This window comes from Myotis daubentonii, chromosome 14, assembly GCF_963259705.1.
Source record: "Myotis daubentonii chromosome 14, mMyoDau2.1, whole genome shotgun sequence".
Taxonomy (NCBI): Eukaryota; Metazoa; Chordata; class Mammalia; order Chiroptera; family Vespertilionidae; genus Myotis; species Myotis daubentonii.
Window position 1 is genome coordinate 58,034,770 of NC_081853.1, and position 18,011 is coordinate 58,052,780.

The window sequence follows — 18,011 nt, forward strand, 5'->3', positions numbered from 1 at the left end:
CATCGGGCACAGGAGGCCGCGAGGACCTGAGGAACCATCTCTGCAGCGGGTGCTCCCCCTCGGACACCAGGGCAAACGCAGGGCACGCCCAGGAAAGAGCTGGCAGAGGCCAGTGGGCAGGAGCCCTTGGCCCCGGCACCCCACCCTCTCACCAGACACAGTGGCTCATGCAGGGTCTCCAGTGGAGCAGCTCAGGGGACAGGGTCCACTCCCCAAAGCACTGGTGGGCCGTGTCTGCCAGGCAGGGCCAGCTCACGGAACACCAAGTCCTCCTGCTTCCCTTCCAGGCACAGGGAACAGGCTGGGGACCACGCAAAGGCAGCAGATGGAGCCTCTGTTTCGGCCGAATGCTGTGACTCATTTAAACACATCCCACAGTTTCCAGAAACCTAATAGCCAGTCTCAGTGAAAACGAAGGAGTAAGCTCTCCAGGAGCAAGCCCGCGGGGGACAAACACTGGCAGCCTGCGCCGGTGTCGCTCTGAACGCCTGTGGCCCCGGCCGGCTGAGACTGGCCTTCGCTCTGGAAGGGGCGCACCTGGGGCTCCTGTGCCAGCTCTGAGCTTAGCTTCATTCTCAAACTCTTTGGCCACGACAGGGCCGTAGGGTAACATTGGAGGAGGTGCGACGCTCAGAAGACCAACCTCAAAGACACCAGGCTCTAAGACCTCTAGGCTCTGGTCACACGCACATCTCATGAGGCTTTGGGAGGGAGTGCAGAGCTGAGCCCAGGGACCAGCCACGCCCGGGAGTGCAAGCCAGGACCTGCCCAGCTCCTGCAGAGCCTCCCAGCAGAGGGTCATGTGTGGTGTTCAGGCGGCTCTGATGGCTGCCACCTGCACGGCGGTCACCTCCTGTCGCTCCAGTACTCCTGCCACACGTCCAGGGCCCTCCCTGCCTGCCTTCCTCTTGGAGAACCCACTCTCCTGCTGCCCCAGAGGGGTGTCTCTGATACCCCAGAGCTGGCATCTCTCGCTGGTCACTGCCTGCTTCACCGGGGCTCCCTGCCTGCCTGGACGCGGCCTTGAATGTGGCTCCTCACCTACAGCTTCCTCACTCCTGTGGGCCATTCTTCTGCCTCAGCTCCATGTCCAACAACCTGTGCCAAGATGCGCTCTGAGCTGTTCCTAAAGCCTCCAGCAGCCCCGGGACCCCAGGCTCCCTCCTCCACGCGTGTCGCAGGCAGTGGCCAGGAGCATTTCCCAACAGCCCTCGGCAATCGCCAACATTCCTCTGCCACCTTTAGACTCGAGTCCAAACCCCACCATTCCAAGCCCTGGGCCTCTGGCCTCACCCCCCCACTCAACATAGTGGGTGTCCGGAGGTCTCTCTGTCCAGCCCTCTCTTCCAGCTACTCTCTCACCACTCTTAGTCAACATATTACTGCAAGTTCTAGCTAGCTGAACTACGGCAAGTAAAAGGAATAAAGGACAAACCACTGGAAAGGAAGAAATAAAACTGTATGTTTGCAGATGATACGATTGTCTACATAGGAAATCCCAATGAATCTTAAAAAAAATCATAGAGCCATTAAGTAAGCAAGGTTGCAGAATACAAAATAGACACACAAAAATCAATCAGCCCTAACCGGTTTGGCTCAGTGGATAGAGCGTCGGCCTGCAGACTGAAAGGTCCCAGGTTCGATTCTGGTCAAGGGCATGTACCTGGGTTGCGGGCACATCCCCAGTAGGAGATGTGCAGGAGGCGGCCGATCAATGTTTCTCTCTCATTGATGTTTCTAACTCTCTAACCCTCTCCCTTCCTCTCTGTAAAAAATCAATAAAAAATATATATATATTAAAAAATCAATCATATTTCTGTATACTAACAATGAACATGAAGAAATCAAAAGTAAAAACACAATATCACTTCAATCACTCCAAAAGCTACTGAGGTACACACTGAAAAAAGCACTTGTAGGATCTGCATGCTGAAAATTATGAAACACTGATTAAGGAAATCCAATCAGACCTAAATAAATGGAAAGGCATACTATGTTCATGAACTAGAAGACTCAGTATTGAAAAGATGCCAATGTTCTCTAAACTGATCTATAGTTTTAATGCAATTCCTATCAAAATCCCAGGAAGGTTTTTCTAGACACAGGCAAACTTATTCTAACATTTACATGGAAAAGCACAGTCCCTAAAACACTAGAGTGATCTTGTCAAAGAAGAGTAGAGTGGGGGGAATTATTCTACCCCACATTACGGCTACAGTAAGCAAGACAGTGTGGTATTGGTAGAAAGAGAAATACATAAATCAATGACATAGAATCGGGGATTCAGAAATAGCTCCGCACAACTATGCCCAATTAACTTTTTTTACAAAGGTGCAAAAACAACTCAATGGAGGAAGGGTAGCCTTTTCAACAAATGGTGTTGAGGCCACTGGATATCCTATCCATAGACAGAAAAAACCAGCCATGGCCTAAGCCTCAGACCTAATACAAACATTAACTCTCAGTGGGTAACAGACTTCAATGTGAGGGAATCTTCAGGATCTAGTCCAGGCAGAGTTTTTGGACTTGATACTGTACATATGATCCATCATAGAGAATATTGACAAACGAGACTTCACCAAATTTAAAAAGTTTTGCTTTGTTAAAATCCATAGGAAGAGAATGAAAAGAAAAACTACTCAAATAAATACAAGTGAAACCAGGGAAACAGGAATAAGATTGGTGAACTGTGTGAATGTTAATGCTTCGGCTGCGTTATTATACTACAGTTTTGCAAATGCTTCCACTGGGAGAAATTTGGAAAAAATTTAAAAGGAAAGTCTCTGTATTATTTCTTACAACTGCATATGAACCTGCAATAATCTCAATTTTTAAAAAAATCAAATATGTCTCAAATTATTCTATACCATTGGTTTGCCATTTTTAAAGTTTGTGAGTAAGAAATGTGTTGATATTTCATTACTTCATAATATTATTCTGGCTTTGGTTTTGAACCTTATCATAGCCAACAATCTTTTTAATAACAAATATAACGTAAGCTTACAAATCTCTGGAAAAATGGATGAACTTTAAATGAAGGCAAAATAAAAACATCCTCAGATAAACAGAAGCAGAACAAATTGTTGATAGCAAATTGTAATTATAAGAAATAATAAAGGTCAATTATGCCTCCATACAGCCAGGAGGGAGGAAAGAAATAATAAAGGAAGTTGGTCAGGCAGCAGCAAGTGACACCGCACAGTAATTGGAATCTACACACAAAACAGTGAGTGATGGCGAAGGCGATTAGGTAGGTAAGTATAACAGCTTATTTCTTCTCTTTTATTCTCTTAAATGATTAGAAGGCAATTGAAGAAAACTCCGTGGTGCTCGGGTGTGTATGCTGAGCTGACAATGTATAGAAATGTATAGGAATGTAGTACGTTTGACAAAAAGAGCACAAAGGAGATAGATGGGTGGGAACAAAGCTGTATTTTTTTAAATATATTTTTACCTGGGCCAGTGCCCTGACTGGGAATCGAACCCTGAGCTCCAGATTCATAGGTCGACACTCAACCACTGAGCCACACCAGCCGGGCAATAAAAATATGTTTTTAAAAAGATTGATAAGCCCAGCCGGCTTGCTCACCAAGGTAGTTCCTGAGGCCCCGATTCTGTATCTGCTTTAGCTGCCATGTGTGAAGATGAGGAGGATGGACCACGGTGACCCTCGGAGCCCCCGAGGCATCTCCCACGGAGGCAGAGCTTCCCCGCGGAGGGACCACACCCTTCCCCAAGTTGAACTCCACCGTGCTCTGTGCTAACCCACCTGGTCACCTCTGTGTCCTCAGTCCTGGGCAGGAGCCCGTGGCACTGAATGCAGGCCCTTGCTGAGTGCTCTCATTTCCAGCCACTGCATCTGATAACACAAATGTTTGTCAAACTGCACATCCTTGCCTGGCCCTCTTGGAGCCCCGGTATTGCCTCGATCTCTTCCCCTTCCTTATCTCTTTCTCAGGGTACTTGTAGGAACCAGGTGGCATTAATATTAATCAATGACAGGTGAAGTGCTACTTTATTTTTCCAGCCCGTTAGCCTCTCCCTTGGCTGCCTCTAAGACACAACTTGCCCAGGAACAAAGCCCTGCTCTCAGGCCCCATGCCTGCTGCTCAGAGTGCACCAGGCGCTCAGGCCAAAACTCAGGGTCCTCTGACCCCCTTTCTCTAATTCTTCATAGCCAGCCCTTCAGCAATCCTGGCTCCACAGCCAGAAGTTGAGCACTTTTCAGCACCCTCCCCCCCTCCACACTCCCCACTGCCCACCACATCCTGGTCAGGGACTATCCCATCACACCTGAATGCTGCGGAACCCTCACCAGTGCCCACTGCCCACCACATCCTGGTCAGGGACTATGCCATCACACCTGAATACTGCGGAACCCTCACCACTCCCCACTGCCCACCACATCCTGGTCAGGGACTATGCCATCACACCTGAATACTGCGGAACCCTCACCACTCCCCACTGCCCACCACATCCTGGTCAGGGACTATGCCATCACACCTGAATACTGCGGAACCCTCACCACTCCCCACTGCCCACCACATCCTGGTCAGGGACTATGCCATCACACCTGAATACTGCGGAACCCTCACCACTCCCCACTGCCCACCACATCCTGGTCAGGGACTATGCCATCACACCTGAATACTGCGGAACCCTCACCACTCCCCACTGCCCACCACATCCTGGTCAGGGACTATGCCATCACACCTGAATACTGCGGAACCCTCACCACTCCCCACTGCCCACCACATCCTGGTCAGGGACTATGCCATCACACCTGAATACTGCAGAACCCTCACCAGTCCCCTGCTTCTTCTCTTGCCCTCAGGGTTGGCAACACACAGCAAAATGTGCATTGACCCTTTTGTTTCAGCAATCTGACTTCTAGGTAACCATCCCGTGGACACACCAGTACCAATAAAAAATGATGCATGCACCAGGTTCCTCACTGCGTGCTCTCTGTGGAGCAAAAGGCTGGACACAGTCTTGGCTCAGTGGTTGAGCTTGTCAACCTATGAACCAGGAGCTTATGGTTTGATTCCCGGTCAGCGCACAGGCCCGGGCTGTGGGTTTGATCCCCAGCAGAGGCCATGCAGGAGACAGCCCATCAGTGATTCTCTCTCACCACTGCTGTTTCTCTCTCTCTCCTCCCTTCCTCTCGGAAATGAATTATAAAGAAGAACGCACCGCTGGCCCTCGGTATTTGCAGGCTCCCCATCCACAGATTCAGCCAACGGCAGATTGAAAATATTTCTAAAAATGTTTCGTTGTTGCTGATGTGTACTATGTAGCTAGGCCTATGATGCTCTCTTCTGTACTAAACACATACAGATTCTTCTCCTGTCGTTCCTTAAACAGTACATGCAGCTATTGGCATAGCACTTACACTGTATAAGGCACTAACAGTGACCCAGAGAGGATTTGAAGGGTCCGGGACGTGCCGATGTTGTTCGGATACGAAGCCATCTGCTCTAAGGGGCGTGGGCATCGTGGGTTCGGATGCGGAGGGACCGCCGTCTGGGAGACGGGGTTGTTCTCAATTCTCTGCCTCCCGTGGATTTCTGCCCTTCGCCCTGTGACTTTGCAATTCCTCCCGCTAGAGGTGGAGAATATTTTTCAGCTGTGGCAAACTCTATTTTCCAAAACTGATCTCAGCAAGTCCACATGCCCGTACAGAACCTGACACTCCCCATCAAGGATGGGGTCCGGCTCCTGCTCTCAGACCCGCGCAGGCTTTGCAACAGCTCGGCCACTGGGATGAGGCAGAGGAAGAATGCGTGGCTTTGGAGATGAGTCCTAAAAGGTGTGCCGCCTCCACCGGCTTCCTGTCCCCGTCCGCCCCGCCCCAGGACCCGGGAACGAGCCCCGCGGACCACATCGCTGTGAGGCAGGTACCTGTCACGTGACTCCGTCCCCGTGGGGCCGTGGAGCCTCCAGCTGCAGCTGCAGACACCACAGCGGAAATAAGCCATCCCCCGGCGCCCTGCCGGGTCTCCCGACCTACGGATCGGTGAGCCAGAGTGGCTGTTTTATGCCACTAGGTTTTGGGGTAATTGGTTATACAGCCATACTAAGTGCAACGCCACCCTTAACTTTGACTAAAGGAATGTTAGTAGATATGTGATTTCAAGCAAAGGTTTGGAGTGTGTGTGCGCGAGCGTGCACACGTGTGTGTGTGTGCACGCGTGTGTGTGCATGTGTGTGTGTGGTGAGAATGCCCTCTTGTGCGTCTGCCATCACCCTGGGAAACGTGCCCTGGCCACCCCGCTGTCCGAGGAGGAGAGACAAGAGGCGCAGAACCGGGCTCAGCGCAGCCTGGAGCCGGCCCAGCTCAGGAATTCCAGTAGCAGACGCAGGAGTGAGGGAGACCGTGCTGTTGGAAGCCACGGCGTTTAGCTGAGTTGTTGTGCAGTGTGATGGCGGCAACAGATAAGTTCCCAAAAGCAGTCCTGCCGGGCGGGGCTCAGCTGGAGTGTCGCACCAAAAGGGCTGCAGGTTCTGCTCCCAGTCAGGGCAGCAGGTCCAATGCCCAGAGTACAGGCAGGAGGCACCTGATCCATGTTTCTCTCTCACATCGATGTTTCTCTCCCTCTCTCTCTTTCTCTCTCCCTTCCTCTCTTTCTAAAATCAATAAACATGTCCTCAGATGAGGATTTTTTTAAAAAGCAATCCTTAAAAACTGAACATAAACTAGAAAAAGGAGCTTAATTGTACATCTTCCTAATGGCACCCACCCAGAATGGAATCATTTCTAAAACAAACCTTGACTATACATCCCTGGAAAAATATAAACTAGGGACAAAACAAACCACAAGGAAATCTTAAACCATATTCAGTAGTATTCTGGTTAGTAAAAATGTATACACACACTCTGAATAAATATAAAAGCAGAATTTATTAAAATACATTTCATTTTCAAAATGGAGCTATCAGCTGTTGAAGTGCGTATACATTATTTTGGGACACCGTGTGTAATATTCTATATGTACACAATGTTTATTTGGATCCTGATTTGAACAGACCAACCCTAAGAAGTCACTTTTGAGATCATCAAGAAAAACTGGACATGACCTGGGTATGAGGTTATATTATGAAAGTACAGTTAATTTTGTTGGCTGTGATAATGTCATTGGATTAAAATAAGAACAACTTGTAACTACTAAGGTGCATCCTAAGGCAGGGATGGGACCTTCCTCCTGCCCAGGCCATTTAGAGATTTATAACATCATTCTTGGGCCAACAAAATTATTGACTTAAAAATTAGCCAGCTCTGTGTGGTCAAACATTTAATTAACTCACCCACTGCCTTGGCAGGCCCAGGCCAATGACTTCACAGGCCTTCGATGGCCCGCGGGCTGCCGTTCCCCACCCTGCGAAGGCATTTCTGGGTGAAAACCCTCTGGCTGGAACGGGCGGAGGAACACAGATGAAAAAGCCACAGGAGGCCGCGCGCCTCTTCCCTGTGGGGGTGTGTATGTCCCCTGAGAGCACTGCTGCTCTGGGACACCTGCCTGACAGCGAGGGCGGCGTCCCCGAGAGGCCAGCACGTGGCCCCCGGAAGATGGGCCTGCACAGGATCCCCCCAGTGCGCAGGGGTTGCCTGGCGGGGGTGCAAGGGTGGCTGCGTCCGGATCCAGCCCTGGCCCTGCCACTGGCCTCAGCGGGCACCACCGCAAACCCGAGCTGCTAAGGTCTGGCCCTCAAGAGCCCAGCACTGGCCCTGAGGTCAGGAACGGGGTTTGGAGAGTGGGCTCACAGGGCCGCCTCACAGCAAGATTCCCCCAACAAGCACACAGCTCAGCTCCCGCCCCCGGTTCAGCGGACAGAGCCACGACCCCAAGGCCTCGCTGGGTGGGAAGGGGTCTCCACATACAACCAGAGAAGACACGCAGGGACCGGCAGGCCCCACGGACTCACAGTCGGGCTGCAGGAGCCCGTCTGCAGGAGAGGCTCCCACGTGGCTGGACAAGAGCCGGGTGTGGTGCTGAGTGCCGGGAAGGTGACACAGTGGCCTTCAGACGGTGTCACCAGTCTAGGCGCCACGGTGAGCCCGGGTGCATTTGGTAAGGCTCCCTGGCTCAGGGTCCGAGAGCTGGGGCAGCACCGCCAGGTGGGCGAGCCGCTGGGCTGGCGAAGGCAGAGCTAGAGAAGACGGGCTGGAGAGGAGGCAGGGGGCGCTCCCATAACCCCAGGCAGACAGTCAGCTGCGGAGGGCAGAGCCAGGACAGAGAAGCAGGAGGGAGGAAACCCCTTGGGCAGAAAGAACTTCCCCACCGCGAGCCGTCTGCCTGGGAGAGGCCAACACCCGGCCCTGGCCTTCCCGCCACACGCGCCGCCTCGGGGACTGCGAGCCGGCTTTCGGGTGCCCACCAGGGGCCGGTCAGACGCTCAAAATAGAAGGTGGGCAGACAGCACCGCACCCAGAGGCCGCCACGTCCCTGAGGAAGGGGCCTCGGTGCTGAGCCCGACGAGCCCCCAGTCCTGCCCCGTGTCCTCCGGAGTGGCTGGGCTGAGCAGTGGGAGCCTCAGGTCCTCCCTCCCGGTCAGAGGGGAGGACGCTGGAGACCAGCAGTTGCTCTCGGTTCAGGCAGAAAGGCCTGAGGACCCACCCATCGCCTGCAGCCAGGGAGGGGCAGTCAGGACCGACTCAAGGCCGAGCTTCCCTTCACGTGCACCGCCTACCCTCTCCCTTGCTCAAATGTCCTACTTCCTGCACCTTCCCCTCCTCCCGCCCGCCCTCCTCTGGCTGCACTGCCACCTCCTGCGGGGGGAGGCAGGCAGTGGCGCGGCCCTCCAGCTGTGCTCAGGGGTGGCATTCGGGCTGCTGGTCAGCTGGCGGCCGAGGGCTAGGTCTCTCCCGTGAGGTCTTTAGAGCCCCAGCAGAGTCAGCTAAGGCGGTGCATGTGTCGTGCAAGCTGTAAGCACCAGACAGAGGCTGGGCGGCTTTAGAACGTGAGATAACCAGGCTTGCATCCGCCCTCATGTATCTACCTCTGCGAGAGAGAGAGAGAGGGGGCGGGAGCAGACTCCACTCTAAGGATTGGGGGTAAAGATCTGAACGGTGTCTCTCTCCCCAACCCCCCCTCACCCCCCCCCCCGTGAGGCCCTGGAGGGCAGAGCCCCTTTTGTGCTCCTCTGTTGTTCCTTGCATTTCACCAGGGGACAGGGATGGGAACGCACCCACCGGGTCGGTGCTCAGAAAGGATCTCCTGAACGCTGTGTATGGATTAGCTTTCCCTTTAAATCCTTCTGCTTCTAAATGGAATGGAACTGTAGGAATCCCTCACAATTGCCCCCATAGATAGAAAGTGCAGGCAACCCTTTTGGCGACCCGTATGCAGAACGTGCAGAAGGTATGGGTCTGACTACGGGGAAACGTCCTTCCCTCCCCTCTTCCAAAGCGCCCAGCGCCTCACTGCTTCTTCCAGCCCCTTGGGGACAGCTGCCTCCCAGCCTGCAACTCTGAGCTCGGCTCCTCTGGGTGCATGGGGCAGCCCCAGAGGGGACCAGGGGTAAACCTGGCATGGGCTGCTGAGGCTCTTTGGTCTCCTCCACAGTTGGGCCAGCCCTGGCTGGTGTGGCTCAGGGTCCTGAGTTTGATTCCAGTCAAGGGCACATACCTTGGTTGTAGCCCTAGTCTGGGTGCATGCAGGAGGCAACTAATCAATGTGTCTCTCTAACATTGATATTTCTCTGTCTCTCTTCTCCTGCCACTCTCTCTAAAATCAATGGAACAATATCCTTAGGCGAGGATTAAAAAAAATAAATGGAACAACAAATCGATGTTTTTCTCTGTCTGTCTGTCTCCCTCTCTCCCCCTTTCATTCTCTCTAAAATCCTATATAATAAAAGATTAATATGTAAATTGACCGAATGGCAGAATGACTGGTTGCTATGATGTGCACTGACCACCAGGGGGCAGACGCTCAACACAGAAGCTGCCCCCTGGTGGTCAGTGCGCACCCACAGGGGGAGTGCCGCTCAGTCAGAAGCCAGACTGAGGGCTGGCAAGTGCAGCAGCTGTGGCGGGAACCTCTCCCACCTCCACAGCAGGGCTAAGGACCCCTCGGGGGATGTCTCCCCAGGGAGTGGGCCTAAGCCAGCAGTCGGACATCCCCCAAGGGGTCCCGGACTGCGAGGGGGCGCAGGCCGGGCTGAGGGACGCCCCCACCCCTAGTGCATGAATATTGTGCACCAGGCCTCTAGTTAATAATTAAAAACAAACAAAAAAACGCCTAGCAGAATGCCTGCGAGGAAGCGGGCACCCAGCCATGGCCATTACAGCTGCTCCAGAGCTTTGCCGACTGCCCCCAGTCAGCCCCAACTTACTGTACGTGGGCCATGGCTCCAGGAACAGGTTCTCCTCGCCGAGCCCCCACACGCCCGGTCTGTCCCCCCACCTCCATCAGCCACAGGGGCCGGGGCCCAGGCGGATGTGCAGCCCCGCGGGGACGGGAGGGGCTGGTCGGAGGACCAATCCTGTCCCCAGCAGCCTGCTGCTCACAGACAGGGAGGGCTGCACAGAGCAGAGCGACAGGCCGGGCCCAGGGACTCCGAGCTTTGCCTTCGGAAGCTCAGAACCGGACGATGCCGAGGAAGGGGCCTTTACAAATAGACAGCAGAGCTACCCAGGGAACGATTTCTTCTTTCTGCTCCCAAGCTAGCCCGCAGTCTGGCTCTATTTCCATGGACTCCAGCTCCTTCATGTCTGAAGCCCTCAGCAAATTCTTTGTTAAGAAGCTAGAATTTCTTGGCCAAAAGGATGAAATCAGCATCTGAATGGCTTCTATATATAATCCCCGGGTTGCAGGGAGAATGTGGGACAGAGGGACCTCTTAAATGGCGCCGCCACGGGGTACAGCCCGCACAGCCCCGACACGGGAGCCCGCAGGACAGGGGCCCGAGCTCTCCGGCCTAAACCGCAGAGGGAAAAAGGAGAGGAAATCTATAAAGAAACTCAAGAGCTCTTCAAACAAATGCAGTGCGCCGACCCCATGTGGGTCCCGATTCAAGCAGGCCAACTGTAACAGTAAATTCACACGATAATCAGAAAAACTGGCCCCGACTGAGTATCTGCTGAGATGAAGAAGGGACCGTTGTCCTGTTTAGCTGTGACCTGGTGCTGTGGTCATGTTCGCACGAAGCCCTTACTCCTTAGACGTGCACCCTGAAATGTTGATGAGGAAATGCTGGGTGTCTGGAAGTTGCTTCCATAGGGGTGGGAAGTGAAGGTGATAAACTTGATCAGCCATGAGCTGATGATGGCTGAGGCTGGGCAAGGGGCACATGGGAGGTCACTAGCTTATTCTCTCCACTTTTGTGTACATTCAAAAATTTCCATAATAAGAAGTTATTTTTTAAGATAGCCTTTCTCCCCCTAATGCCTTCATAACTTTTTCTTTGATTGGCAGCATCTTACCAGTCTGATGCTGGGAACGGCTATTTTATCAAAGCAGCCTCTCTCCCCCTGGCAGAAATGCTTGCCCCCTTCGGGTGAAAGTTTGATGTCATCACCATTCAGATGTTGGATCACTTTAGTACAAACCCCATCACATGCCCTCCATGAGAATCCAGGAGCGAGCGTGATCCCTAAATGGGAACCATTCTCTCCAATCTGGCGATTGTGTCCTTTCAGTTTATCCTTACAAATCAGTCCCAGGGTTTCCTAGAGCTGACTGTTAGCTGATACCATATAACAGGTCTAGCTAATCCTCGACCAGAGACACTATGTCTGAGGAGCCTGTTTAATTTTATTGAGATGTAATATGAAAGCCCATTCGAGCAAGGAGCTCTGTGTGGTCCTCAGAGCAGCCGGCCCCCTCCCCGCAGCAAGTGACCAGGTTCTCGGCCATTGCCTTTGGCTCAGGATGCGGCCACGGCATATGGGCCGGAAGCGAGTGAGAGGCGGCCTTGGCGCTGCTCAGGCTTTTGATGGGACTGAGGGGGAGGCCCCCTGGTTGGCCCGCGCTCCTCCCGACCCCGCACTTGGGCCCTCTCTGCTCACTGCCCTGCCTGCGTGGACACATCCTAGCCTCTCGGAGCCACCATTTCCCCAGCTGCCCTGGGCTCGCCCTTCTTCTGAAGCCTGGCTCTGCGTCTCCTCTCTCCTCACTTGTCTCCCTTCTCAGACACGGGCCGGCGGCAGCACCGCCTCAGGTCCTTCCACGATCTGGCTCTTCGGAAGCCGTCTGACCAACCAGACTGTGAGGTGCGAGAGGGAGGACAGGAGAGCACCGCACCCCGCCAGACCCTCCGCCAGGCCCAGCACAGCGCTTGCTCTTGACACTGTGAAGGCGCCTGGGCTGGCTGACTAAAGACCAATGTGCAGATGTCAAACCATGTGCGTTCCCAGGGCAGATGTAGAGGAGACAGGCTGCCGCTAGTCAACATGGCTCTGTTGTGCCGCTCTTCTGAAGGTGCTTTCTCGGGTTCGACCATCTTGAATGGGCGGTGTGTCATGGGGGTGTGCGCAGGAGAAGTCCATCACCCTGCGCACTTCACTGCGTGTCAGGCACCTGATGGCCATCAAACGTCCATAGAGAATAAGTCAGGGCCCGGCGGGCGTGGCTCAGGGGCTGAGCGTCGACCTAGGAACCAGGTCACGGTTTGATTCTAGGTCAGGGCACAGGCCCGGGCTGCGGGCTCGATCCCCAGCGGGGGCCATGTAGGAGGCAGCCGATCAATGCTTCTCTCTCATCACTGATGTTCTCTCTCTCTCTCCCTCTCCCTTCCTCTCGGAAATCCATCTATATGAACATGTCAGTGGGTGAGGGAGTGAAAGGTGCCCTTCCTTGGGGAGGTGCCGCCCACAGCAGCGCACTCGGCGTGGAGAGCGGAGCCTGGTCAGCCCATCTTCCCGGGCTGGCCCCCTGGGGAAAGGCATAGCCTATATAACGGCACATGTGACCCTGATTCCAGAGGCGAGAGCCCCGCCTTGAGGGACTTTCTGATGCCCGAAGTGCCGTACCATCCAACGGGCAGCACCGTGGGTGTGATGGCGCCACTCTTCACGGGACTCGAGTCGGGCTCCTCAGCCACCAAGGCTGCGCCGCCCCCTCCCAGGGCCCACGTCAGCTCAGGGTGAGGACGAAAGGCGCTTCAGCCTGGGGTGACGAGGCGTGACACGCCGACAGGAATGAGCAGGAGTCCACCCTCCCAGAGCCTCGGTTCCATTCCCCTTGAGGGTGGTAACGTAATCTCCCCCTTACCTGTCCCCCACCTTTCTCTCTGAGGCTCCCAGCTGCCCCCAAATTCACAAGTTTGCCTGAGACTGTGCACTGCTCTTTCCTGAGGCCCGAAAGCACATGCCACCGGGCCTTTTCACCATCACGGAGCCAATCTGCTCAGCATCTTCTCAGAACAGCACAGGCTAAATTTGGCATCAGGTACCTGAGACGCTCTGGTGAGAGGAAGTGGAAGCTATTCTGATGCTGAAGGAGAGGCGTACCGTGAAGGTGCTGCTCCGCTGAGGTGTTGCGACAGGCTAAAAGCGGCTGGAGGAGCAACCCCTACGTGTCCTAAGGGCCCCAGTCCTGCGCTTTGGGGACAGGGAGCCAGCTCACCCCGAGTCTGACGGCCATAGGGCCCTTAACACCACAGGCCCAAGTGTGAGCCTTGCCCCCGCCAGGAGCAAGATTATGTGACTGCTTCGCCCAGCAGGAGCCCAGGGTCCCCTAACCCCAGGGTCTGAGGGTCTGTAGAACGCATGGGCCGCGTAGAAATGAAACACGGAACAGGAACGTGAGCAGCAGACGCCAGCCTCCTCCTGTCCCTCGGAGCTGCCCAAGCCTTTCCAAACTGTCCTGTGCTGGGCTCTGCAGCCGCAGCTACACTGAAGGGGGGCAGCCTGCTTGGCTCCAGAGGGAGCAGCCGATTCCCCCCAGACAGAACACCCAGGTGCTCTTCCATCGGCTCTAGACGTGCTCCCGTAGAGGGAGAGCCGTCATCAGATCCGGGGCCTCGCTCACCTGAACCTCACACAGAGCTCAACATGCAGCAGAGCGCACAGCGCGTGCAGTGCTGAGAGCCGAGTGCATCCGACTGCGTTACTGGAAGAGCCCGTCGGAAACGGGCAAACCCTCCAAGAGGGATCTGGGGCTGGCCCGCCTGCGCCAGGCTTCGGGCCACCGAGAGCCTTTCATTGCTGTTCGTTGTCTAAGAAATGACTTCGGAAGAAATAATCGCACGACAGGCACAGCTGGGCAGCTGGAGAATCAGACTGCATTCCCTCCCCGTTTGCGTGCTGCCACACAGAAAAGCCAAAGCAACATCAGCAGCAGACTCCCCGGGAGCCGGAAGCGCAAGCGCGCGCTGTGCACACGCGCGCACACGCACACACACACACACACACCCGGCTTCTGCTACTCCCCAGGGCTATTTGGTGTAAAGATAACGCCTCCATTCTACCCTGTCATCTCTCAGTGGCTTTCCGTAGTTTTCCATCCACTGATTTTACTAGATGTTGGCATTCCCTTCCACGGCATTCACTGCCCTCGATGGCTTTTGTGGGACCCCAGTTGGCATACATTTTAAACAAGCTGGTTTCACGGTTGGCATTTGATCAGATACGTGCTGTTTAAAGCAATCTACGCAGGTCCGGCGCCTCGCGGCCTGAGGTGGTGAGCTGAGTCGTAAGACAACAGGAACATGTGTGGTGCCAGGTGACTCAGTAGCACTCTTGCTTCCCCCCAAACGTGCTGCACCAGCGCCTGGTGACAGCACCCGACCCTGTTCGTGCTGTTGAGCCCAATAAGTACCTCCTGGTGCCCGGTGGCATGCTCCCCTTCCTCCAATGACGACTATAGCCACCCAATGCCCAAGGAAAGCGCATGACCAAGTTCACGGTCCAACTACTTCCACATCCCTCTGCCCCTCCAGCCACTCCCATCCTGCTCCGTCCTCGCCCACACAATGGACACCTGCAGACAGGGAGGCCGCTGCTCCCGTGCGGAGGGCCGGGCTGGTGTTACATAAGCCCCTCCTGGGCCCGACATTGGGGGGAAGCAAATTTGGGGTTCATGACGAAGTCGCGGTCTGCAGGCCCCGACGGACCCTGCGCTCGCCATCCAGCCTCGCGGGGCGGCGGGCGCGGCGGGAGAAGGGAGGACGCCTCCCGCGACCACCCGGCTCACGCCCTCGGAGCTGGGTTCAGAGTGTGGCCGGAAGTCCGACCTCACCGTCTGGACCAGATCGCGGGGTCACGGGCCCCGGCCCCTCCCAGACCCCCGGGCGCCGCGACACGCGCTTACCTGGCCGGGCCTGGGCCGGGGCCCGGTGGTCCCGCGGCCGCCCGAGCAGCGCCCGCCGCGGGGAGCTGTCCGCCGCCGGCCGGTGCTGAAGGCGGCTTCCCTGCGCCGGGGCCCGGGCCGGGGCCGGGACCGGGGCCGCCGGGAGGCACTGGCCCTTCGCCGGCGCCGCCCTCCAGGCTGGCCTCGTTGCCCATGGCGAGCGGCGGGCGGGCGGGTCGGGGTCGCTCTGAGCCCGGGCCGGCGGCTCCCGGGCGGCTGCTCACGCTCTCGGCGCCGCCGCCGCCATCTCCCTGCTCGGCTCGCGCCGCCGCCCGCCCTGCGCATGCGCACGCGCGCCCCTGCCCCGCGCACGCGCCTCCCTCCCGTCCGCGCGCGCTCACGCCGGCCCCGAGGACCCGCGTCCGGGCGCCCGCGGCGGGGTCGCTGGGAAACGGGTTTCGGAGTCGGCGCATGCGCCCTCCGAGCCCGACGCGGCCGGCGAGCGCTCCCGGAAGCCCAGCGGGAGTTGGCGGGACCCCGCATCCCAGCGAACCGGGGTGGCGGGCACAGACCCTGAGACAGGAAGGCGGGGTCTGCGGGCTCTTCTTGGGGTGCCCCCATGTCGCAGCTGGCAGCTTCGTGGGGACAGTGTGGCCTCGAAGGATGCTGAGGGGAGGCAAGGTCATGAAAGGACGGAGGAGAGGAGGCCGAGGGATGGGCCGCTGGGAGGGAAGGCTGTCCAGATGGTGCTAGGAACCATCTGGGGTTCACGCTGAGCCTCCTCCGGGGCAGCAGCCTCGGGAAGGGACCCTGGCAAAGGTGGACGCGCCTGTGCAGGCTCTGGGACGGTGACCTTGACCTTGGGAGGGGGCACAGGAGCCGACCTTCCTCGGAGGCCTGCAGCCCGGGTCCCAGGGCTGTGTGGCCAGGAGGCCGCCTCTGCGCCGGCCTTAGGGTCCAATGATTGCCCGTCACCTCGCGTGTACAGACGTCAGCGTTGGCACCGACCCGGGATGCTCGGCCTCGGGGCTCCTCACGCAGCCTGCGTTCCTGAGGGAGAACAGTTCCTGGAAGACTCCGGCGAGATCCCACACTCTCCCTGGCGTCACCCATCAGGGCTGCGCAGGAGAACCGGAGTAAACTTGGACCCAGCTCCAAACCCAGGCAATGCTCCGGCGCCGAGGGGACCGGGCGGGAGGCTGCGTTCCAGCCCGGCCTGGAGGAACCTGGGGACACCGCAGGCCAGGCTGGTGGCCAGACCTTCGCTGGCTGTCCCCGTGCGCCCCGCTGCTGCTCCCAGCCTCCGGGATGGAGCTCCCGTGCAGCCTGGACGCGCTGCCCCCGGAAGAGGAGAGCCCGCTGCCTGCCTGCGTCGGGATGGCCCTCGCTGTGACTCCGTGTGCGCAGCCAGGCTCCTCGAGGACCTCCGTCTCAGCCCTGCCACTGCCCACCCGGGGCCCTGGCAACTGGTGTCGGCTCCCAAGCCTCATTTCCTAGCCGGCAAAGTCCTGATGACATTCGCCCCTCTGACATGGGGGCTGTGAGGGTGGGATGGCTGATATGGGTAAAGGACAAGGGTCTGGCATACAGGTGGCCAGCTTTATGATCTGTTGTCTCTCTGGTGGGTGATCTTGGATTTGGGGGGTGTAGGGCCACACCTCTTCTCCTGAGGAAGAACAAGCACACAGCCACTATGGCAGCCTTGACCTGACCTTGACCCAACCCAGACTCTTCTGGCTTCATAGACCCCCGTCAGTGTGGGTTGGCTACTAGAAAGGGGGGAGAGGGGGTTCTGTTTCCTGAGAAGCCACGGAGCCACGGCTTCCCATAGACTTAAATCAGCAGGCCGCTGGTTCCCATGCGTAATTAGCGCTACCCAGCCAGTGGGCCTGGGGCGTGGCCCTCCTCGGAGTGGGTTCCCGGCTGTTAGCAGACTTCCAGGGTCTCTGCTGCTGGGTGACAAAGGACATAGCACAGTGGGGCCCGGAGGTGGGGGTTAGTGGTGCCCCTGCCTTCTTCCCAAGTGCTCGGTTCCACTTCCTCCGCAAAGCACCCCAGGCAGATGCCCGCCCTGTCCCCCTCCACCCGCAGCGTTCAGCCCGGAACCCCTGCTGGCCAGGGGTGGTGCTGGCCTCAGGCTGTCTGGGGTTCCAATAAGCCTCCCAATTCTATTCACTATTCCAGGGGTGACTTGCTTCCTCTTGGCCTAGAGTAGGGGCTCCCCAAGCCAGGACCTTGTCCAACTCGTTTTATTCCCTGGGGTGGCCTTCGCATGGCCTCGGGGGCTGGTGGGTGGGCTGGGTTCTCTATATGGATGGGCACACGTCCACTCTCTGCTCTGGTCTGTGCTCTCAAACCCCCGTGGACGACCAGAGGGAGAACGGACTCAGAAAGAAGATGGAATCAGTAGGGGAAGCGCTCACGCCTGGGATTGGTGGCAACGGCTGGTCATTGGAAGGCAGATCTCGGGCGAATGCAGAGATGCAGGGCCCCCAGAGCCGCACTGGACGCCCGCTGGGCATGAGCCGGGCCACGTGTGGGTGCGCCCGCAGCCGGGGAGGGGCAGGGTGCCGACGCCAGGGCGTCCCTGCTGCCCCACACAGCTCAGTTCGCCCTGGGCTGCTGCCCAGCACGGTGACCTCCAGAGGGAGGACCAGGCTCGGAGGATGTGCCGCCACGGGATGGAGGGAATGGCAAGCTTTGCAGGCAGGAAGAGGAGGCAGAGCGAGGTGGGGCAGATAAGGAAGGGGGACAGGACGGCTCCCGATGATGGATGCC

General features: G+C 56.8%; 1 protein-coding gene across 3 annotated transcripts in view; it reads right to left on the minus strand.

Annotated features, from left to right (window-relative positions):
* BSN (bassoon presynaptic cytomatrix protein) overlaps positions 1-15,928 on the minus strand; it is a 58,318-nt gene extending 42,390 nt beyond the window's left edge. For all 3 annotated transcript variants that reach the window (XM_059664728.1, XM_059664727.1, XM_059664726.1), the window contains exon 1: positions 15,255-15,928. In XM_059664728.1, the coding sequence (XP_059520711.1) occupies positions 15,255-15,919 (665 nt within the window). In that variant the 5' untranslated portion in view covers positions 15,920-15,928. The remainder of the gene's footprint in view (positions 1-15,254) is intronic.
* Between the last annotated feature and the right edge of the window lie 2,083 nt (positions 15,929-18,011).